General features: G+C 45.5%; 1 protein-coding gene across 1 annotated transcript in view; it reads right to left on the reverse strand.

Moving 5' to 3' along the window:
* Positions 1-2,251: 2,251 nt before the first annotated feature.
* Positions 2,252-23,426, reverse strand: part of TMEM260 (transmembrane protein 260) — a 33,633-nt gene continuing 12,458 nt past the window's right edge. Inside the window, exons 4-16 of the mRNA XM_064715867.1 lie at positions 17,091-17,268; positions 15,064-15,177; positions 13,114-13,293; positions 10,755-10,795; positions 10,306-10,392; positions 9,818-9,935; positions 9,415-9,575; positions 7,738-7,909; positions 6,261-6,409; positions 5,234-5,410; positions 4,476-4,529; positions 3,999-4,089; positions 2,252-2,901 (exon numbers count right to left, since the gene is read on the reverse strand). Of these exons, the coding sequence (XP_064571937.1) occupies positions 2,629-2,901; positions 3,999-4,089; positions 4,476-4,529; positions 5,234-5,410; positions 6,261-6,409; positions 7,738-7,909; positions 9,415-9,575; positions 9,818-9,935; positions 10,306-10,392; positions 10,755-10,795; positions 13,114-13,293; positions 15,064-15,177; positions 17,091-17,268 (1,795 nt within the window). The 3' untranslated portion in view covers positions 2,252-2,628. The remainder of the gene's footprint in view (positions 2,902-3,998; positions 4,090-4,475; positions 4,530-5,233; positions 5,411-6,260; positions 6,410-7,737; positions 7,910-9,414; positions 9,576-9,817; positions 9,936-10,305; positions 10,393-10,754; positions 10,796-13,113; positions 13,294-15,063; positions 15,178-17,090; positions 17,269-23,426) is intronic.

Genomic DNA, 23,426 nt, shown 5'->3' on the forward strand with positions numbered 1-23,426 from the left:
TAAGAGGAGCTGATAAAAATTAAACTCTGCCAGCATCCCTCCGCACCGCCTTTTAGCCAACAGGCTCAGCAACATCCACGCAGCGGCTCCGTCTGCGAGCACCAGCAAATCTCATTTGAACAGGTTCAGGGGGAGGAATTCTGCAAGTTCCATCAGTGCTGGAGATATTCCCCCCTCCCTGGCATATCTTGTGCTGAACACCCAGCACAGATCCCTGAATCTCACGTGCTCAGGATTTGCAAGGACGCGGAGCACGTCAACGGCACGGTTCTGATTTTCTCCCTAAAAAAAGCATCACCATCCCACTGCTCTTCACACCTTTTGCCAGTGGTAAAGTCCTTTTTGCAGCCAGCACCACTGTTTATTACAATACAGGATGATACTTTATTCACAGCCCCTCTTTCCTCCCAGAGCAGATAGTGGCATCCACAAGAGCTTCCAATTATCTCAAGACTATGCGGCTAAGGAGGGGCACCTAATCAAGATAAAGAAAACCCTCAGCTCAGTGAATTTGCTTGAATGGATTTGCAATAATGCAGGTAACAAAAGCATTCAAAAATTGGATTCCTAATGCTTTTCTGCCAGGGCTGGAGGACTGGTTTGGAGAAGGGAAGGAGAAAGCTGCACGGAGGAATGTGTGATATTCCCTCTCTCTGTACAAACACTTCTGCAGGGATTGAGAGGAGGGAAGAGATTTAAGTGAGGCACAGCCGACCTGAAATGTAGTCAATTACAACACAAAGAGTTAAAATGACACCCCTGAACTGCTCCTGCTCCCTCTCACCCCTCTGCTTTGTGGCTCTGCAACCCAGAAGCCAGAGTTTTCCATCTTTTTATTGCTCATTTCCCATCTGCTGTTTGTATAGGAATGGAACAGGGAATTGCTGTGGAAATCATATATTACAAAAATAAATCAAGAGTGAGAGAGTGAAAAATAAAGGTTGTTATTTTGCAACTGGAGTTAGAGATTCTCAGACAGCAGTTTGATTTTTATATGGGAAGCAGTCAGTGAAAGTTGGAAAAATCAGCACTTGGAGAGAAAGATAAAATTAGTCCGCTATCTAAGGATCTATTAGGAATAGCAGCCACGTGTCCCTACACACACCTCAAACTCCAGACCAGCAGAGCATCCACCTGCAACACCCCTCTCTCCTGCCCCATCCCAATCTGCTCCAGAGATGCTGTTTCATAATGTGATCTTTACAGAAGGGCTTCTTTCTTCTCTGACAATTTTACCAGTCTAAAAGAAATCCTGACCTGGCAGCAATTTGTCTTCTGCAAAACACTGGGCTGAGATATCACAAAACCACAGAATAATGTATGAAGTTTTAGATAACAGAGCTTTAGAGGAACACCCCCAGAGTTTTGGGTCTGTTTTAAGCATCAAAGTACCGTTAACTGACAAAATATTGAAAAACACATTTTATGTCTTTTTTATTGTAAAGAAGAAGCTGAGCTCTTGTTAACCCCAGAAGTCCCTTGGCTGCTGGGGCAGATTGAAAAGCAGGGTGGGTTCACACCCAGTTCTTTTGGTTAAAGCCCTGATATCTCCAAAATTGCAGTTCTGGCATCCCCAGGAGAGCCCAGACAGAGGCCACAGCACGGATGCCATGACCCATGGAGAGAGCAGCGTCCCAGGGGAGCAGCATCCCAAACTCAAAGCAATAAAGAACTCAAAGAAATAAAGACCATTCCATCATAAAATCCTAAGGAATTAAAGCAGGCGCCCCTGAAAAGTAAGGGAGGCAGAAAAAAATGGCTTGGTCTCTATCCACTCCATTCCAGCAGGACATCCTGTCCTTCCAGTACCTAAAGGGAGAGCTGGAAAGGGAATACTTACATGGGCATGAAGTGACAGGACAACGGGGGAAGGCTTCAAAGTGAAGGAAGGCAGGGTTAGATGGGATATTGGGAAGGAATTCTTGCCTGTGAGGGTGCTGAGGCCCTGGCACAGGTGCCCAGAGCAGCTGTGGCTGCCCCATCCCTGAAAATGTCCAAGGCCAGGTTGGACAGAGCTTGGAGCACCCTGGGATAGTGGGAGGTGTCCCTGCCCATGGCAGGGGGTGGAATGAGATGATCTTTAAGGTAATTTCCAACCCAAATCATTCTGGGATTCTGTGATTATGATTCTGCAGTGCCCTTGGGCTCAGAGCACATCCAAACCAGTGAATGACCAGGCTCCTGGGAGGGCACCATCCCACAGCTTGTCCTGCTGGAAACCCACCACAAAAACACACGGACACAGCACAGCTAATGAAAAACGCCTTTAGGAAACCTCTTGGCTCAGCAACAGAGGAAACAATAAAATGCTAAATACATTTTTACATCTAGAATGGATGCTGCATTCATAAAAATACATAGATATTCACAGTACAAGCTCATAGTGTTCTTGTAAAAGAAAACTCTCTTTTTCAAAACCTGATATTGTATTTAGTGGTGAGCTTCTCCCCTTCCCCCAAAAAAGTTCACTTGGCAACAGAAATCAAACACCACTATGTTCCTGCAGAGGGGATCACACTGGATTTCCTCTCTGCTGCCATTTCTGTCCCCTTTTCAAACCACTCTCACACGGCCAAGGACTAATTCAGATTTTAAGCCCCAACTTTAACATTTCAGCAGGACCAGGAGCTACCCAGCTCCGCGCCTCAGCTCCGCTTTCCTCCTCCTCAGCCCCTGCAGCTCCTCCCTGAGGTGCTGCACGGCCTGCAGGATGTCCTGGCGCTGGGGATCATCCTCTGCCTTCTGGGTGTAGAGCAGGAAATGTTTCACGGTTTGGGAGAGCAGCAGCTCAGGGTCCACGTCCCCCCGGCCGAGGCGCAGCATCCTCTCGCAGGCGATGGCGAAGTTTTTGTGCCAGTTCACCGGGTGATGGGGATGGGAGCTGACAATTTCTTTGTATGACTGTTAAAGGAACAAAAAGAAAAAAAAAAAAAGAAAAAAAAAAAAAGAGAAGGTAGAGGCAGCAAATTAATTGAACAAAGTGGGAGCAACAGCTTTTAACAGTGCTTCAAAACTGCCTGGAAAGAAACAGATGCTATTTAGATGTCCAAGTCCAGAGCTGGAGTATTTCTGTAATTTGCTCTGTGTTTGCCATTCAGCAGCATGAATCAGAAATCCAAGGGGGGCTGAAACGTTTCCCTTCCAACAGCAGCTGTTTGTTTAGAAACATTACAGATGATGGTGATAACCCCAGAGCACATTATGTGCTTCCCCCAGAGAGGTGTTACACCAAGCTGGGGGAAAAAAGAGATTTAACTGCCGCGCCTGCAAGACATTTACTCAATATTTCAGGAGATCAGGATGTCTTCCACGGGACTTAAGCAGTCTGTTGACTTGAGTGGGAATATTCATAAGCTCAACAGCAGGCATGTGCCTGGGAACTTTGCAGAACAGCAAAAATCACAGCAAAACGGGCAAGAATTAAGGAAACCATTTGTTGATTCTGTGCTGGAGTATGAAATACTGCTCCTCTCTGCTGACACACACTGATCACTTCGTGCATCTGTTGGCATCTCAGGCAGTCCAGCATTTCCAGAGATACCTACACCAGCTTATGGGTGTTATTCTTTGGTGTGAAATGCAGCAGAATTAATTTGCAGCGAGAAGAGGAGACTGTCGGATTTTACACTCGCTGGCTCAGACTGCACGACTGTGTAATGACAGAGGGGACAAGTGCAGAGAGGGGACTTCAGGACAAGCAATCTCTTGGCATGGGTTTGGAGCCCAGCACAGACAACATAATTATAGCAAAAGCAGGGTGTTGACTGGTTTGCTGCTGGCATCCTCCGTGACCGAGGGGGCAATGGATAAAATCCCTGAACAAATCTCTTTGGATCGGCTGCGCTCCCAGTTTGGATAAACAGGGGGAATGCAGATTGCAGGAAACACTGTGTTTCTATGGACTCTAGATATTTAAAAGAAAAGGGGGTAAAAAAATTGTGATGGAGGCTAAAAAATTAGGATGCAGGGAGCACTCCTAACCCAAATCCAGGACTTACAGTGTATGCGAATGTGTAAAGTTGTGCTTTCATTTCTGCAGTCACACTGGCTCTTTCTGCGAGGTCAAAGATGAAGAAAGCTGTTTTCATCCTAGGAAAAGGAGGAAAACTTCCATGTGGTAACTGCTTTGTGCAACGAGCCCCCATCACAGGGTTACACACAGCTTCAACACGTCCACATGTGGGACAGCAAAGCCATCAGTGAGACAAATTTCTCTCCATAACCTATTTCCTCACCCTACACCCCAACTACCTTTGAGAGACTTTGAGCAGAACCTTTTGGTGAACAAAACAGTCACTTTGCTGAAGGCTTTGCTGGCAGCTTCATCTCATCCTGCCAGCCTTTTCCTTCTAAAGCCTGGCACGTGCAGACCCAATAAGGCCACGGCCCATCAAGCTGCCTGCTTTGGTGTGTGTTTCCACACCAGTGAGCTGGCAGTGCCCACTGGCTGTTGGAAGAGAGCAAAGGAAAATTACCTGGCTTGCCACATCTCCTCGTTGGCAACAGCTTCCCAGGAAGAGGGGCTGAAACTAAATGGGAATGGAAATAAAATTCAGCCATCAGATCCACGTCGCTGGGTTTCACCCACCACAAACCTTCCAGCCCAGCTACAGAGCTCCCAGGCAGAAGCAAACCTGTGGCTCTGACAGCAGGGAATTCAGCTGATTCCCTGTCATTTCAAAAAACTTTGTGCCTCTCTCTCCACAGAAGGGGCCTCAGGTGTTTCACAGCATCCCAGATCTCAGAGCCAGAGATGTTTTTTACTACCACAGGTCAGCCTATGATATTTAAACCTCTGGAGGTCTCAATAATTTTAGATCCTGATTAAGTTTTAAGATCAGAATTGGACCTCATACTTGACTAGAGATGTCCTTGCTGTTTTTCACACTATTAAAAATCACAGATCATGGAATGGTTTGGGTTGGAAGGGACCTTAAAGAGCATTTCATTCCAGCTCCCTGCCATGAGCAGGGACACCTTCCACTATCCCAGGTTGCTCCAAGCCCATCCAACCTGGCCTAGGACACTGCCAGGGATGGGGCAGCCCAGCTCTCTGGGCTGTGCCAGCATCTCACCACCCTGACAGGGAAGAATTTCTCCCTGCTATCTCTCCAGAACACAAAACATTGAGATTATGGCCCTTGTTTGATTCCTCTAACACTGCAGCAGGTGTGGCAATGCTGCTGGCAGAAAATGATGAGCAGGAAGGAGCAGAGGCTCCTCTGCCTTGTACCTGCCATAGTCTTCAGTCCAGTTATAGAGATTCCTTGTGAGACGAATCCACTCTCCTGGGTCAAACACAGCTCCAGAAGGAACCAACTTCTCACACGTCCCCCAGGGCCACAGTGAGTGGCTCCTTTTCCAGGTTGAGTCCCCCTCATGAAGACCTATGCAGACAAACACTTCCTTACTGCCAAAAAAACCAACAGAGAGAGCAATGGTGAAGCCACCTCAGGGACCATGGGCTACCCCATGTCCCTGAGCAAACCAAACCAAACCACAGCACACTGTGCAGCAAACACACCCACCCAGCACATCTCCCATCAGCATGGGCATGATTTGGGGCAGTGTGGAAAACAAATTAATTCCCCATCTGGCACTGCCCATCCTGAGCAGCCACATTCTGTTCCCTCTCCTGGACCTCCCAAACAGGCCAGAAGCTGTAGCAGAAGCCCATTTCTGCCCACTGGCACCTGGCTGTGCTCCTGTGCCTCCCCACCCTCGCAGGGCTCACCCCAGCTAGTCTAAATGCAGATGCTATTCTTATTCGTGTGAGTATCTAATCCTTTCTCCACTCTTACTAAGCTATTTTTATATGATGATTATTCCTGGAATACATTCATTCTATGCTAATCAGTTGGCCACAATGTTCACAAAGGAGAAGCAGCAGCAATTTGCTCTCCAACCATCGTCGTTCTGAGTACACAGGAACGCTCCTATTCTCTGTGATGAATTGTATTGACAACAATAACAAAAAAATCATCAGTAAACACTCTGCAGATCACCTTTTTTCCCTTCCTTCCTAAAAACCAAACCAACCTCAAAACAACAGGCAATATTATATCCGGATGGAGTTACTTCTGCAGAGATATTTTGCTTTAATTGCAAAAATAATCTCGCCACCGGGGAGGAAGTCAGTGGAGAAAATTGGTCTTTTGGATGCAGTACCAAGCTGTTCCATAAACAATTTCAAGAGGGAAAAAAAAGAAAAAAAGGTCAGAGATTTTAGGAAAGCTGTTACATATGAAAGGAATGCTTACTGTTTATTTACTTGGAGGAAACGATGGAGATTAAAGGCGAGCGTCCCGTCGGGTAATGCTCCTTCCACAGGATTCCACCGGTTCCCGGGAAAATGAACGCCAGGTAAGTGCTTTGCCAGCTTGGGTAAATACCATCCGTAAGTCATCATCTGCAATGAAAGTTGTTAGCACCATCTGAACAGCAATCAGGAGATTTACAGCCAGGAGAAATGGTTTCTGCAGGAGGAATGGCCTTTTGCTCAGGGATGTCACCAACCACGTCAGCAGGGACACGAGAACAGGCTGGGGCACCATGGCCAGGCTGGGTCACCCTAACCAGGCTGGGTCACCATGGCCAGGCTGGGTCACCTTAACCAGGCTGGGCCACCATGGTTAAATCACAGCACCAGACTGGGTCACCAAGGTTAGACTGGGGGACCATGGTCACACCACAGCACCAGACTGGGTCACCAAGGTTAGACTGGGGGACCATGGTCACACCACAGCACCAGACTGGGTCACCATGGCCAGACTGGGTCACCAAGGCCAGAATGGGGCACCATGGTCAGAATGGGTCACCATGGCCAGACTGGGTCACCATGGTCACACCACAGCACCAGACTGGGTCACCAAGGCCAGACTGGCTAACCATGGCCAGATCACAGCACCAGACTGGGTCACCAAAGGGCCAGGCTGGGTCACCAAGGCCAGAATGGGGCACCATGGTCAGACTGGGTCACCATGGCCAGGCTGGGCCACCATGGTCACACCACAGCACCAGACTGGGTCACCAAGGCCAGACTGGGTCACCAAGGCCAGAATGGGTCACCATGTCCAGACTGGGGCACCATGGTCCCACACAGCACCAGACTGGGTCACCATGGTCAGACTGGGTCACCATGGTCAGATCACAGCACCAGACTGGGTCACCATGATCAGATCACAGCACAGACTGGGTCACCATGGCCAAACAGGGTCACCATGGCCAGATTGGGTCACCATGGCCAAACAGGGTCACCATGGCCAGACTGGGTCACCATGGCCAGACTGGGTCACCATGGCCAAACAGGGTCACCATGGCCAGACAGGGTCACCATGGCCAGACTGGCTCACCAATGCCTTCTGATCAGAGGCACATTGTCCTCACTCCACCACAAAACAGCCACTGCTGGTAAGACACACAACAGGGATTTGGTTTAGTTAAACACCATGAACTGGGTTTGACGTTTGCCAACCACTTGCAAAGCCAGGTGTGAGGATGATGTGGCAGTGGAAGTGTGGGTGACCCATCCTGTAACTCTTTGTTTTTCCTTTTCCCATTTCTCAGTGAAAAAGGAATGTGCACACCACGCTCCATCCCAGGGTTACCCATGACTCTTAAAAAAAAAATCTATTTTATTTATTTCCACATCATGAGTTTCAAGGAGACAAAGGAACAACTGAACTTCTGCAGCTGATGTTTAAATCTGCCTCTCTAAACAGCACTTTCTGAACGTACCTCCTGGTCCACTAAGGTGATATCTGGCCTCATCCCCTCACAATAATGAAGGTAACGAAGAGCATTCCCTGGCAAGTCTCCTCTGAGCAGGATCACTGCCCCCCTGGGCATGGAGGACAGCACGTTCCTTGCAAACTTATCAACAACGTAGTTGTTGCTCTGATCACAAGTGCTGAAGAGAACAGATGGAAAACAGAATGTTTAAACCAAGTATTTGCATGGCTTTGCAGAAATTCTGAACAATTTTAGACAATGGGCATCCACAGTGGAAATCCACCCTGGTCAGGATGGAAACATCACAGTCACAGAATGGTTTGAGTTGAGACTTTAAAGAACATCTCACTCCATGTCCCTGCCATGGACAGGGACACCTTCCACTGTCCCAGGTTGCTCCAAGCCCATCCAACCTGGCCTTAAACTTCCAGGGATGGAGAGTGGCAACAAATTAATCACTACAACAACTTAATATCTCCATTTCCAGAGAAAATGAGATGCAGAAACAAAGCATTTAAAGCACAGGCACTCAGAAAACACCACCCACTACAGTTTTGCCAAAATACACACCTTCACCTTAATTCTGATTTCTTCTTGGGCTAAATCAAAAAACTTATTAGTTGGTGCTGGAAGTGCCAGTCCAACATTGGTTCTGCAGAGCATTTGAAATCCTCCTCATCCTTTAATGTTTCCATTAAGATTGAAAACCCCAGGTTTTTGTAGTATCAGGCAGAAGTTGGTTTACATGATCTGAGATTAGATAATTTTCATCAAAGTTGTGTGCACATACTCCAGGTATGGATTCAGGTGACACTTGAGGACAGGAGCTATGATTGGCTTACCTATGGACAAGCCTTTGGAAAAGGTGTGCCAAAAGAAAGGATTCCTGAGGAAGAAGTCTACACTTCCTTGGTCAGCCTGTACCTGAGCATCCCTACCAGGACACCAATTCCTATCCATGGGTTATGGGACAGGGAAGCCCCAAACTACAGATTTAAATCTTCAAAAATGGGGAAAAATCAGAAAAAATTCAGGACATAAGGTAGAGTGTTGCAGACATCTTTTGTGAAAATTCTTTTCTTTAGGATTTTTCCTGTTGAGAAGCTGAGGTCTCAGGAACAAAATGTAAAGAATGGTTATTTGCTGCTGTGGAATGCAACAGGTGGATCTGTGATTGGTCTCATGTAGATGTTTAGATTTAGTAACCAGTCATGGCAGAGCTGGCTCTCTCTCTCTGTCTGAGCCAGCTGCTTTTGTTTTCATTCTTTTCTATTCTATTCTTAGCTGGCCTTCTGAGAGGAGTTATAATGTAATATATATATATATATATCATAAAATAATAAATCAAGCCTTCTGAAACATGGAGTCAGATCTACATCTCTTCCCTCATCCTGAAAACCCCTGTAAACACTGTCACAGTAGAGTGAAGGAAAAGCAAGAGAACTTTGGGCCACATGAATTCTGCAAACCTCCTTAGGAGACAAAGCAGAGATTTATAAGGGTTTTTTTCCCTCAACCTCCACGACATCCCCATTCATAACCTGTTGGAGTTGGCGACTCTGAGAGAGATCAAACCAGGACTGTGACCATGCAAGCTTAGGTGGGGTGTGAAAAGAACCTTTCCCAAGCCAAGGCCAGAAATTCCAGGTCACCCAGTGAGGTGGCACCAAGGGAACTTCTCACCTGTAATTTGCCCAAAGTTGAGAAGCCACGAGGGCAAGAGCAGGAAGCCACTCCAGGCATGGCAGCAGCACAGTGTCCCTCCCCAGGCTGGCCAGTGTGGCCAAGCCCAGCCCTGCCAGCACAGCCACCACAGCACTGCTCTGCAGCCAGAACCGCTCCACCTACGAGAGAGAATCCCAGAACTGGGGTTGGGCTGCAAGGGACCATAAAGATTCCCACCCCATCCCACACCTCCCATTAGAGCAGGTTGCTCCAAGCCCTGTCCAGCCTGGCCTTGGAGCTGTATTTTGGTACTTTCTGCAGTTTCACGACAACTGCCTGCTGCTGGTCAGGTGGTTTTAAGGTTTTGAATGTTTCTCTCAAAAATTAAACGTGCTGGAGCAACTTTGGGAGTGCAACTTACCACGCCTAGAAACAGAGGCTTTGTAACATCCAAATTTGCTCTCCAAGCAAAGAAAAGGGAATAAAGGCAGAGCATTCCAGTGAAGAGCCAGATCACAGGTGATTTCTGCTGCTTTTTCCTATTACAAAAAAAAGTATCACTCCTGAGACATGATGAAAAAACAAAGCAAAAATCATTTGTGCTTGAACTTGCATACCTAAATGCATTTAACACAGGGAGCTGATGAGTTTTTCTTTAACTTTTCCATTTATGACACTTCTGTTTTCAAAGCACAAAGCCATCAGCATTTCAGGAGTTTTAAACTTGCCACCTACCAAGGCACAGGGTTAACCAGGAGTAAGGGATATTTTGCTCTTAATAATTGATGACCACAGCCAATTGCTGCAATTTCTGCAGCAGCAAGCAGAAGGCAAAACAAGCTGCCCATGCAGGTAGAAAGAAAAATGAGAAAAAAAAATGCACATTGAAGCAAATATTGTTCAACTTACAGTGGCAGTGCTGTGCTCACACAGGCCACCAGTGCCAGGACAAGGACAGGAAGGGAGAGCTCTGACTTCATCTGTGCCAGCTGGAAACTGTGGAGAAATTAAATTGTGGATGTGTCAAATCATCCCCAAATCATCCCTGCACTCAATTAAAGTGTCAGGAGAAACAGGGAATAAGCACAACAGAATATATTCCCATTCTGCTGGGATTAAGTATACCAGAAATGGGACAAGGGTGAGTTGTATGGTAGAATCTTGAAGGGAAAATCACTGGGATGGGGGATTCAGTGTTTTTCCTTCAGTGGGGGAGCCAGAGGGCAGGAATGCTGTCCCTGTGCTGGACACACACAGCCCCAGCTCTGGACAGGGTGAGGAAAGGAAGGACAGGAGCCACTGTGGCCCAAAGGACAGCAGCAGCAGCAGGTGAAAGGCACAGCCAAGGTGTCACTCACAGCAGCATCTCTCCCATACTGGATCCTGTCTCAGACTTGGCCTGAAATAAAAACAAAGGAAACCCATGAGGAACCCACACAGTGATTGGGGGAAGGAAAGTCTCCTCATTTTCTGTTTGCAAGAAAGGCAGAAAGCTCTGCTCAAACCTTCACTGCAAGGTGTTCTCCCACCTGCCTGTTTTATGTGATGCCACTGAAGGATTCACCCCCTGGATAAGCATTTCTTCAAGGTGCTGGCAACTCATTATCCTGTGATTAGAGCATGGCATATGGTTCAACCATGATCTTTGCTGTATCATGGAATCATTTGGGTTGGAAAAGCCCTCTGAGATCATTGAGTCCAACCATTCCCCCAGCACTGCCCAGGCCATCACTAACCCATGTCCCCAAGTGCCACATCCACACATCTTCTAAATCCCTCCAGGGATGGGGATTCCACCACTGCCTAATCAGCCTATTCCAATTCCTGACCATTCTTTCTGTGAATTTTTTTTCCCAATATCCAACCTAAACCTCTCCTGCCCCAACCTGAGGCCATGCTCTGTATCTTCATGGTGCAATTATTTTCTGCTACATCCCCCCACAGCCTGAGACAATCTCAATTCCTCCTTGCTTACCAGACTTGCCCCAGTCTCCTCTGCCCTGACAAATGCAGAGCTGTACAAAATCTTTATGAGATAATGAGAATTTTTATTTCAGAGACCTGCAATCCATGCCACATGTCTGGGGAAAAGACATGCTGTGTGGAGGGGAGGAATTACCTTCATTGCTGCTTGTTGGAAAAGTGGTGGCTACCACATTAAAGATAAGGTGAACAGATTCAGGAGGTTTGGAAGGAATATTAATCTCAAAAAATTAATCTCAGTAAAAATGGAATAGCTAATTGCATCCAGGATTTGATTAAAAAATAAGTGTTAGAGGATGGAGAGCCAGCTCACAGCTCCTGCAGCCCCACCTGGCTGGCAGCTGATGGCCCTGGACACATCCACCACAGAAATGACATTTCTGACCTATGGCTTACAGGTGGAACCTTCTCCAAAATATTTTCTGGGCTTTTTTTTATGACCCTGTCTGCCCTTAAAACAGAGCTATGGGATGTAAAAGCTGTCTGTCCACCCAGCAGTGCTCTGGCATTATCCCAACTGGCACCGGGACCAAACGCTTGGATTTTGCTGTATTTATTGCTCCTGCTTCAGACAAGTTCATCCTAAATGTGATTTGTGGTGTAGGATTACACACAGTCCATCCCTAAGCCTCCTGAACATCAACTTGAATTCATCACATTTGATGGAGAGAGGAGTTAAGGGATTTGCATGCCTCGGTATTGCTCTGCCCAGTGGAGGCTGATTCTCAGGAGACAGCAGGGAACAGGACAACAGGGGAAGTCTCACAGGTCCTTCAGAGGCTGGGCCTGATCTCTGCAGGAGTTTTTGGGCAGATTTAGTGGCAGCAGCAGGAATTATCATGTCTTTTGACACACATCCTACAGCCTCAGAGCCCTCTGAGAAGGGTGGAATGGCACAGTGGCAGTGATGCTGTGTCACGCTGGTTGCAAGTGAAGGGTGATTTCTGAGGATGTGGAGCTCCAGGACTCCAGGGAGGGACAGAACATGCAGACCACACCTTTTTATTGTTTTCCTCCCAGTGGTGTGATTTCCCAGCCCTCTGCTTTGAAAACTTGGAAGCAGGACAGACCCTGGGGTGGTGGGCTGGTGATTTCCTTGGGTGGCCAGAGCCCAAGGGCTGGAGGAGGAAAATGCAAACCCTACACTCTGAAAGCAACCATGGATTCTTCCCTCTCTTGGCAAGAGCAGAGACCTCAATAATTCAGATCAGAGGTTCCTGAGAACCCTCAAACCAACCATTCACTTAAATTCAACATTATTTAGTTAAGAGGAATAATTTAGAGCCCTCAAAACAACCACTCACTTAAATTCAACATCAGTAAATTAAAGAGGAATAGCTTTTAAATGAAAACTGCTTGTGACCTCTTTAAATGTCTGAGTTAAAAATAGAAAAATAAGACAATATTAATCTTAAAAACATCAAAATTGATGTCACCAACTCCCTCTGGCACAGTTTGTTCTTTGGGCTCCTACACACATAAGACACCCATACAGCTCCCAGGAAATAATTTGGCTCACCCCATAAGGCAATGAGAATTATCTCTTTGCTTTCCCAGCCATGTGACCCATTCCCAGAAAACCTGACAGGTCAGGAGGTCGAAATCCAAAATGAATGCTTAAAAAATGAAACATTTTCAATTTCCTTCCCCGCGAGCCCTTAATCGTCACAAACAGAACATCTCTGCTGTTGCATAAGTGAAGAGGAAGCAATTTAGGCAGTGACCCTTGTTTACCAGATTGAATGTCCCATATTCTTCCCTCAGAAAGTGGGTCAGAAATCCTTGAAAAGTCGTCTGGTCTCCCCATGTCCAGCGGGCTCGATTGAGGTAGGACGAAGCCGGCAGATAGAGATAAGGCAGCAAACCAGCCAAGAAGCATAAACCCAACTTCAGCAAATGGCCTAGGGACAATTCCTGCACCAAAATATGTCATATTGCATAACAATGTTTATTTTAGTTTAATCACGCTGGAACTTCAAGAACAGATAAAGAAAAAACATCAAATATATTTACACAGAGCTGATCTCTCAATTTATAGTAAGTCCCTACAAAATGCTATGTTAAACCTTACGATTTTGTGGATTACTAGGAAACTGCATCAAACTGATCTCCTTTGCATGGCAGGGTGAAATTTAAGTGAAGCAAATAATATTAGCTAGGACTCATGAGTATCATACTCATTGCATCTTTCACATTTAAATCATGGCATGACATGCATAGATGGCTGAAGCACTGCAAGGCTGAGATAACCCACTTTGCAGCGATTAAGAGTTGGCTGGTTTTCCATCTGGCAAAAAAAAAAAAAAAACCCACATAAATGCTGCTCTAGTACAACTGCACACATCATCACCATCATCAGGAGTCAGTTTTGCCATTTACTTGATCGTGATTAGGCTGGCTAAATTGGATAGGCCAACTTTTGGGGTGGGATTTTCGACACTGCCTAAGGGGTCAGGGAGACAAGACTTTCAAAGGGACTTGTGTGCCTAACTCCTTTAAGTGCTTTGGAAAATCCCACCCTAGAATATTGCACGCTTGCTTTGTCGTTAGCCACTGCCCTGTCAATCAAAGCACTTCCTCAGCATTTGGGGTTACTGGGAGTGATGATCTCTGGAGCAGAGAAAGGAGCTTGATAATGATGGTGGTCAGAGCTCCTCCAGAAGAAAGGTGGCTCATTTGTACTTTTAAAAGGCAGTTTTCCATCCATTTCCATCTTATTCAGTGGTTTCCTCCAGCAGGCACTACTGGGCTGTCCAAAGAATTTCTCAGGATTATCATATTGGCACAGCATTGCCTTTGCTGGAAACCACAGGGATCTCTCTGGACCTCCCTGCTCAAAAAAAACCCAAAATAAACTACAAATATATTGCAGAAGTGATTATTGATTGTGTTAATGGAAATATATGGCCAGAAAAGGGGGTTGCTGGGGATGCTGAAGAGATTTTGGATCAAGCTTGTCTGAGTTGCATCACATTTCTTGCAGCTCATGTGCTTCACCCAGGCTTAGTTATGCCTTGAGTGGATGTGGCTTCTGCTGGCTTCCACCAGGGAGCCAACACACAGAAACTCATCTCCAGGGGGGCTGATGGCATGGAGAAGTCTGAGTTTTTAGTTCCAAGTATTATTTTAGCTCACAGGGTAATTGCAAGCAGCTGGGGCAGAGCATTCCTGTGCCAGGAGACACAAGGGGGTCACAGATCACCAGCATGAGCAAAGACCTAAACTGTGATCACAGAACCCCAGAATGGTTTGGGTTGGAAGGGAACATAGATATCATCTTGTTTAACCCCCTGCCATGGCAGGGACTCCTTCCACCATCCCAGGCTGCTCCAAGCCCTGTCCAGCCTGGCCTTGGGCACTGCCAGGGATCCAGGGGCAGCCACAGCTGCTCTGGGCATCCTGTGCCAGGGCTGCCCACCCTCACAGGGAAGAATTTCCTAATATCTAAATCTAACCCTGCCCTCTATCAGTTAAAGCCTCTTGTCCTATCACTCCATACCCTTCTTGCAGACCCTCTTTAAATCAGATCCCCTTGAGATCAGTGGCTGTGGCATTAGACTGTAACTTCAGTGGGTCATGATTAATCACATTAACTTAGAAGTGACACAAATTCTGGGGGAGAAGAATCAATCCCAGCCTTAGAAAAACAGAGGTGTGAGTGTGTAAGTGTCTGTATATACATACCCTCTTTCTGAAAAGCTGTGAGAGAACCCAGGGCACAATACAAGCGACATAAAGCACTATGGTGTGCTGATTGCACAGACTGAGCCCACAGCAAAAGGCACCCCATTTAGAGATCTGAGAAAGGAAAAATAAAATAAAAATTCACAATTACTATTTACAAGTTTGCAGAAACATCTAGAGATCAAAACGATTCAGCACAGCATCCTGAGAGGAGAAAGGCAAATACACCAGTGAGCAGTGGGCAGTTGTAACACAGAACTCAGGAGATATTTTTGTTTGTTACAGGGAGATTCCAACTGTTTAAAGAAAACATTCTTTAAGAAGTGTCCAGCTGAACAGCCATGCCCCCATGCATACAGAGATCCTGTGCAGCATCATCACATCATAATGATGGGATGAGTCCAATTCCTGAACCCAGCTGCACAGGGGAGGCTGCCCAACAGTTCACTCTGTGTGATTTTTTAGAAATGTCCTAAAATAAAGCCATTATCTACAGAAATCTATATTTTTTTAACAGAAATTATTTTTTCCTCTTTGTTAGGCACAGAGGGCTAAAGTCAGGGCTGCACAAACTTCCTAAGCCATGGGAATTAAAGGTGATACCCTCATTATTCTAAAACCTCAGACCTGTTCCAGTGCCCAACCAGCCTCTGGGGAAAGAACCTTTTCCTGATATCCAACCTAAACCTCCCCTGCTTGTTCCAGCCCTTGGTGAGGGTGGTGTGTGAGATGCAAACATTGCCTTGGTGTAGTGCTGGGATCACCCTGTAATTTTCAATTAACTGCTCAGCATTCCATGCTGGACACTGCCCTGCCATGGAAGCACCTTGCCATAAGTTCAGAAAAACCTTTGTGGGTCTCAGAGCTGCCTGGCAGGGCTCAGAACCACCTCAGTCATTTTTTAAGTACATGGATGAGCTCCAATATGATGTCTGTAGGACCATCTGATTTATAAAAAGCACTGCAAGCTTGCTGTTGGCAGCCTGGCTTCTTCCAGGCGTGGGATGCCAGACACTCAAAAAACCATTGGAACAAGCTCCTTAACTGCTTCTGAAAATCTAATTTTGAAAATCCCATTGGAAACCAGGCATGTGAAACATAGGAGAAGGTTGGAAAATGCCCAGCTCCATGTCTGTGGAGTTCAGGTTGTGGGGATCTTGGGACTGCTGCTCATTAGAAAATAATAATAATGGTTTTTTAAAAAATCCAATGATAAAACAAGGTCTCTGTAGCCATTGATAAAACATATTATTTGAGAGCTCATGAAGCTGAGTAAACTACCACTGCAGACTCCTGAAATTCTAGCCTAGCCTGACAAAAATCCCTTTATTCACACAATTTACAGGAGTCACAGCAGGCAAGTCTGTCGGAGGAAAAGAGATCAGATGTTCGGGCAAACAAAAAGAAAGAACAAGACTGCTGAGCAAAAATATCATTTGGCTGACTAGTCTGTTTAAAAAGTAGAAAATACGGCATGAAATTTAAAGTCTCTGTATTTAACAATGCCATTATTTTAGGGGCACATTTAATTTCAAAAGAAAAACTGATTGAAAATTTGCTTGTTCCCGTTTTTGAGCTGGAACCTGGTTTTTGATTAGATGGAGGTTTCTATACAATACATCCATTTACCCCCAAGAAAATTACCAATTCTTAAAACAAAACCTTGAACACTCACAGCCTAGTTTGTGTCTTTGATGCAGGATGAACTAAAATGTTTAGATTGAAATTATTTTGGTTTTCCTTGCTTCCATTCTGGGAGTATTAAATAAATCAATCCCAAACCCATCCAACAGGTCCCAACTCAATCCTTAAGCAAAGTGGGCAGGGTTTTTTCAATGTTTGTCACTTTTGAACATCCAGGTAGGTCAGGGATGGACCCCACCCAGCAAGGTGCTGAGGTAAGACCTAAAATTTGGCCTATTTACTTAAAACTAAATCAGCAGTAAACGAACAAGAAATTAAACAAACAGGGGCTAGCCAATTACGAAAAAAATAAAGAACCATTCACTTTGCTTGAGATGTTTTACCTTTGATCTCTCTTTTGCAGTGGATGCCTCCTCAAAATGAGCAGTGAGAGCCATCAGCAGCCCCACAAACAGATTGTTTAAGCTGAAAACCTCCGCCGTGATGGACCACTGCCATGTTAGACGCGAAAATGAAAACACCCCCGCAGCAAGGATTCCTCCAGCATATGAGCCAGAAAGCCTGCAAACACAGATAACATGAAATCTTCTTTTCCAACAAAAAAAAGAGCCTACTTTATTGTCCTTCTTTTTTTAATTTTTTTTTTTTTTAAAAACAAAACCTACTGCAGCAGCAGCAATGAGTGCCACCCAGCACCCTGCCAAAACATTATATGGTTAAGATCTCCCTAATAATTTCTCTGCTAAGGATTGCCATTGGGAAGAGCAGAGCCTCTTTGCCAGCCACCCAACACCAAAGAATCTGCTTCTTCTCGCCATGCAAACTTCCAGGATTGAATTTGCTTCAGAAATCCTGATGAGGGAAGGCCCAGAGGGTGCAGGGAGTCATGGCTTTAATGGGATACTCTGGAGGAGATGCCAGCAAGGGTGCAGCCTTCAATTCATCCAGGAGCTGAATTAAGAGTGGATTAGAGCTATTCAGGATGGACAGCATTGGCAGGGCTTTCCTGGGGAGGGTTTGGTGTCCTGGGGATTGCAGCACCCACAGTCCCATCAGGGAGAGGTCAGGAGTGTGGGAAATGGGTGCCAGCTCCAGCAAGAGGGAGGGAGAGGGTGAAGCAGCCACTGTTGGGATGGCTGTGAGCCCAAAGCTGGCCATCTCTGGGACTCCCAGATGGGATTATGGCACATTCCCCATGGAGCTGCCTGCCCAGCTCAGCTGGATGCTGCAGCCAGCACAGGCAGCCCACGAGGTGGAATTTAAGAAACCCATTCCACCACAGTGGCTCTTCCCTTCACTGCTCTGGCTCTGCCTGTCTGGAAGCTCTCTCCTTTAGGAAGTCACTCTGAAAAGGAGAAGTGTAGGGCACCACAACATCCTCAAATAGCTATGGCTGTAGTCAAAGCTACACTCCAGAAATTCACCATTCCACTGTAAGACTCAGCTAGTCTCCACCAAAAATTGGGTATTTTTCTGATTCCATCCAGACACATACAGTTCCATTTAATCCTAACAATTCTAGCAGGTTTAAACCAAAAAAAATTATAAACTACCCAACCTCTTCATCGAGCTACACATGTGATTTCCACATGGGGAAGCTCCTGATAGAGCCCTCTCTACAAGGGCTCCTCTGCTTGGTTTGCCAGAGATCTGAAGGTATCTAGAAAATAGGACTAATGATTTTTATCTCCTTTGTGAAGTATTTTGAGATCTGCACCTGCAGAATGTAGCCTAAGGGTGAGAAGTATGGAGTTAACATTGGGAAAAAAGGAAACAACTCTGAGGTACTCCAGGCCAAGCTCAAGGTGACAGCGAGTTCAACATCAAGACTGTGGGAAGAAGTCTCAAAAAAATCAACAGAATTGGAGTAAAAATGAAGAAAATACCAGGAAAGGGTAGCAGGACCATGTGTAATGAAAAACCAACAGATCCCCAATACACAAATCCACTTCATGACGTTCCTGTTTTGACTAAACCATTTAAACAGTTCAAACTTTTAGTTATGAAGAAACAACTCCATAAACTCATTTGAAATTCTTGCAGGGAAATAAGGTAAAAAAAAAAAGTGAAACAACTTTTCCAAAAACCTTCAGAAAACCAGCACTTTAGGCAAATGTCTCATTCATTCACCAATTCTCCTTGTCTTTCTCAGGAAAGACTCACACATATCATGATGGTTCAAGTGAGATGAAAGAAATCCCATCCTCTTGACAAAAGGTCTCAAACCTGCGAGTTGAGTTTTATGAAGCAAAGCTTAAGCAAAAGCCACTCAACTCAAAGCTTAAAGAGTTATCCCAGCTATGTGGGACACAGGATACCTCTGCTCACCGAGCAGAGCAGGGTCAGGAGCACAAACTAAGCACAGCCCACAGACCTGTCTGTCCACAGAATCACAAAAAATATCATAAAATGGCTTAGGTGGGAAGGGAACTTAAAGATCATCCTGTTCCAACATAAGCCATGGGCAGGGACGCCTTGGCTTAGTGTCCAACCAGGCCTTGGACGCTTCCAGGAATCCAGGGGCAGCCACAGCTTCTCTGGGCACCCTGTGCCAGGGCCTCACCACCCTCACAGCCAGGAATTCCTTCCAATATCCCACCTAACCCTGCCCTCTGGCAGTGGGAAGCCATTCCCCCTTGTCCTATCACTCCAGGCCCTTGTCCAAGTCTCTCCTCATCTCTCTTGGAGCTCTTTCAGGTTTTGGAAGAGTCTCTAAGGTCTCCCTGGAATCTTCTCCAGGCTGAACAACTTTCCCAGGAAGCTCATGGGAAAGCCAGGCTGCTGAGCCCACTCTGGGACAGCCCATTTCATGCTTGGAGCACTGAGCTCCTCCAAGTACCACAGACGTCAAAAAACCAAACAGGAATGTGCTGCACTCTTGAAGAACATCAAGAAAACAGCTTTGGGAAGTGCAAGCTGGAGACCACAGACCTGTCTGTCCACAGAGTCATAAAAACAATCATAAAATGGCTCAGGTTGGAAGGGAACTCAAAGATCATCCTGTTCCAGCTAAGCCATGGGCAGGGACAACTTCCCCTATCCCAGGCTGCTCCAAGCCCCATCCAACCTGGCCTTGGGCACTTCCAGGGATCCAGGGGCCCACTAAGCTCCTCTAAAGTACAACAGATGTCAAAAAACCAAATGGGAACGTGTTGCATTCTTGAAGAACATCAAGAAAACAGCTTTGGGAAGTGCAAGCTGGAGACCAAGAGTTTTTCTGCAGGTTCTGCTATCAGCAATGGAAGTGATGGATTTGTGAGTTTGCAGATTCAGAGGGAAACTCTCAGAAGTGGAAGCAATTAAAGCAGGTATCTCCAGAGAAGGATGAAGAGCACCTGGCAGAAGAAATGCAACAATCCACCGTGCAAAGCAGCACCAGCAGGACAAGTAGAAATTAATCCTAGGCGATTGTCAGCATGATTTTGGGACAATATTAAATCAATTCTGCCCTGCAGCTGGGGTAATGTGGTTATACATTTTGACAACATGAGGGTCTCCATGCTCCTCTGCCTCTGCAGCCTCTTGGAATTCTCCAGCACAGAGTGACAATGTGCCCACATCTCTCCTGTCTCAGAATCAAGATGACCTCAAATGACACACTGTCCAAGGAGGTGACAAAAACCCTCAGGCATGGACAGCTCAGCCACCTACACCTCTCTGGACCAAAGACCAACCTCAAGGTGGAAAAGACACTGATGGGTGTTCAGTGGTGCAAAGCAGAGTGAGATGAAAGAACTCTCCAGAAAATGCACAAAAATGAGAGCAAAACAGCAATAGGAAAAACTGAAAAAGCAAAGGGATGGGACAGAGCTTTGAAACTGAGGTCAAGAAGCCTAAAGCCAAGAATTATTTTTTTCCCCATCCCTGGGAAGGTTCCATGGCAGGTTGGATGGGGGTTGGAGCAGCCTGGTCTAGTAAAAGGATGGAAAGGGATGAGCTTTAAGATACTTTCCAACTCAAACCATCTTGGGATTCTGTGATTCTCTAAAAAGCATGAAAAAATTGCAAAGGAGCACAGTGCAATCCACAACTGGAGATGTTGGTGACATGTTACACACATAAGCAGGACATTAGGGGGCCATAAGATAATAGCTGCCTTAATTACAGGCACAGAGAGAATTCTTGTGGTTAAGACAGAGTATTTTGTGGAAGATGGTTAATTCAAGAGCTAAAGGAAACCTCCCATAAGTCCAGCAAGAACTCAGCAACCCAGTGACCAATGTGGAGACAGAGGGAACAACATGAAGAGGTCACTTCTTGTGTGGAAGTTAAGAAGTTTTTCGTGGCACATAATCATTTGTCTCACCAAAATAAACACCAGGCCTGGCATTGACAATGCAAGCATTTCCTGCAGTGAAGCCCTGCTGGACAAGAAGGAACCACAGAGCCTTTGGGCTCTGCCACCCTGCCTGGAGCCCCACACTCTGCAATCTGCACTGGCTGCAGGCTTCCCATGTGGGCCATGGTTGGGAGAAAGAAAAAAACATTTGGGTTTTTTCCTGGAAATAAATTCCACATTGTCTTTCCTGTCAACAGCACATCAGGACTGCAGAGCAGAGAGCAGCAGAGAATTATCCCCACTCAACTTCTACTTGTGCTTCTGTCTTTAAACACTTGAAACACTGTCTTTATTTTTCAAATAGAGTTGAGGTGCTACAAAACATGGGAAAGACACCCAGCAGCTCAATCCTCAACTGGCCTCATGGAAAAGCAACATCTTAGGAGAGTTTATTCCAATATTTTGGGGAGCAGGGAGGGTAGATGGCTGCTCCCCAAATCCAGCTTGTTTCCCCCCTTTTTGGGACCAGTATGAGAAAGAACAGCACCAGCACCAGAGCCAGCTCATGGAAGAAGAAAATAATTGAAGCCATGGCAAAATTGGAAAAGTCTTCATGACCATCATCCAAAAACTCACTCAGAAGGGACAGAAAGAGTCAGCAAAGGAGAGGTCACACAGTCCTTTCTGAGAAATATTTTCCCATGGCATCCCTAAACATAAAAGGAAAAGACTAAAAAAAAATAAATTATGATTGTGTTTTCCTTTTCAAGCATGCAAGTGAAAGAATGTACTTGGGCCTCAGCTAAAAGGACGCAGCCAATAGGAATTTGCTTTAATCAGGACTATTTTAGCTACAAGTTTTTATTAAGAGTTTGCAGGAACATTTGGAAAATCTGAAATTAAATATATTAACCTGTTGTTGTTGTTTTTTTTTTAAATCATAGTTTTTAGCTTGTCATTTGTTGGCAATCACTAAAACATTAATTTAAAATTTAGCCATTCCTTTAAGTTTGGTAAAATTTCCCTTTAGCCAAAGTTACAAGTCATATGCCTTTAACAAAAAAACTCCACCAGCATTTTTACTTTTTATTTATAAAACAACAGCAGACGTTCTATATTTAATAATTCCCCAAAATGTATTAAATGATCAGCATAAAGCTACATATGGATGGGAACTGGAATTTAATTAAAATGTTTTCGTTAAATGCAATCTTCAGTGCACTGGATTCATTAAGAAAAGTAAGATAATTGGAATGGTTTATATTTGAAGCTGATGTATTTAACACTGGCAACACCTATCTGTACCTAGTGAAATAAGCTGATTATTTCTGCCTTCTTTTCTCTCCAAAACTTTACAGGCAGGAGATCTTAGCCTTGCATCTTTCATTTATTTTTTTTTAGGCAGTAGAATAAGAAACTCTCTTGATTTTTAAAATCTCCACTAATTAACTAAATAATGGAATTTAAAAAAAAATAAAATTGTCTGTCCCTGCACCTGCAGATGATGACCCTGATGTTGCTGGCTCCCTGTTCACTTTCACGGACTCCAACTACATCACCAGCAACCTCTGTCTCTTTGCAGTAGCAAAGATACATTCCTTCAATGTATTTTTATTTCAAGGCAGTGCACTAAAGAGTTAACATTTTGAATTTAAGAGGTTTTTCTTGTTAATCAATCAATTAAAAAAAAAACAACTATTTTTTTGATGAGGCTAAACAGAAAGAGACACAGAAGACTCAACAACCAAGCTTCCCACTGATAAATTTTAAGTGTGCACGAGCATCGGCGCTGAAATAGAAGAATTATTTAAAAATTAAAATCCAAACAGGAGTTTAGGGCTTAAGTAACAATAATTATCCCCCAAAACCCCAATCCCTCTGGGTTTGCCTGCCTCTCAGCCACAAACACTCCACGACAAAAGGCGGTTTCCCTTGCTCTCAGCGCTGAAGAGCCAGCTCAGGTACTACAGGGAATAGCAAACCAGATTTTATTCTTCCTCAAGGACCTGGAGCTCAATAGCCACTTAAGCCCTGCCCGCAGCAGGAGGAGGAGGAAGGAGAGCAGGGCTTGGCTCATCTCTCCGGGTTGAGTCCCACGGTCACAAGGAGTGAAGGGAAAAGAGACCGAGCAAAGAGGCAGAGCCACCATGAAATAAAACCAAACCAGTCTGGTCACAACCAGCTGCTGTCCTTGGTGTCAAACAGGACTTCAGCATCCCACAGCTTCAGCATTCCCACAGATCCATGATTTCTGGGATAGCAGGCAGCACCCTCACCTCCCACCACAAGCATGGAATGCCTCACACCCAGCCAGGGACCGCCATCACTTCCTGACTCTTCTTTCTTGTAGTTATTTTATTGAAACACCACAGTTTGGACAGGGGATGGTCCAGGGTGGCAGTGAGGATTTTGGCAAAGGGGAGCTGGTCCTTGCACCCTC

Source organism: Zonotrichia leucophrys, chromosome 5 (assembly GCF_028769735.1).
Source record: "Zonotrichia leucophrys gambelii isolate GWCS_2022_RI chromosome 5, RI_Zleu_2.0, whole genome shotgun sequence".
NCBI classification, from domain to species: domain Eukaryota; kingdom Metazoa; phylum Chordata; class Aves; order Passeriformes; family Passerellidae; genus Zonotrichia; species Zonotrichia leucophrys.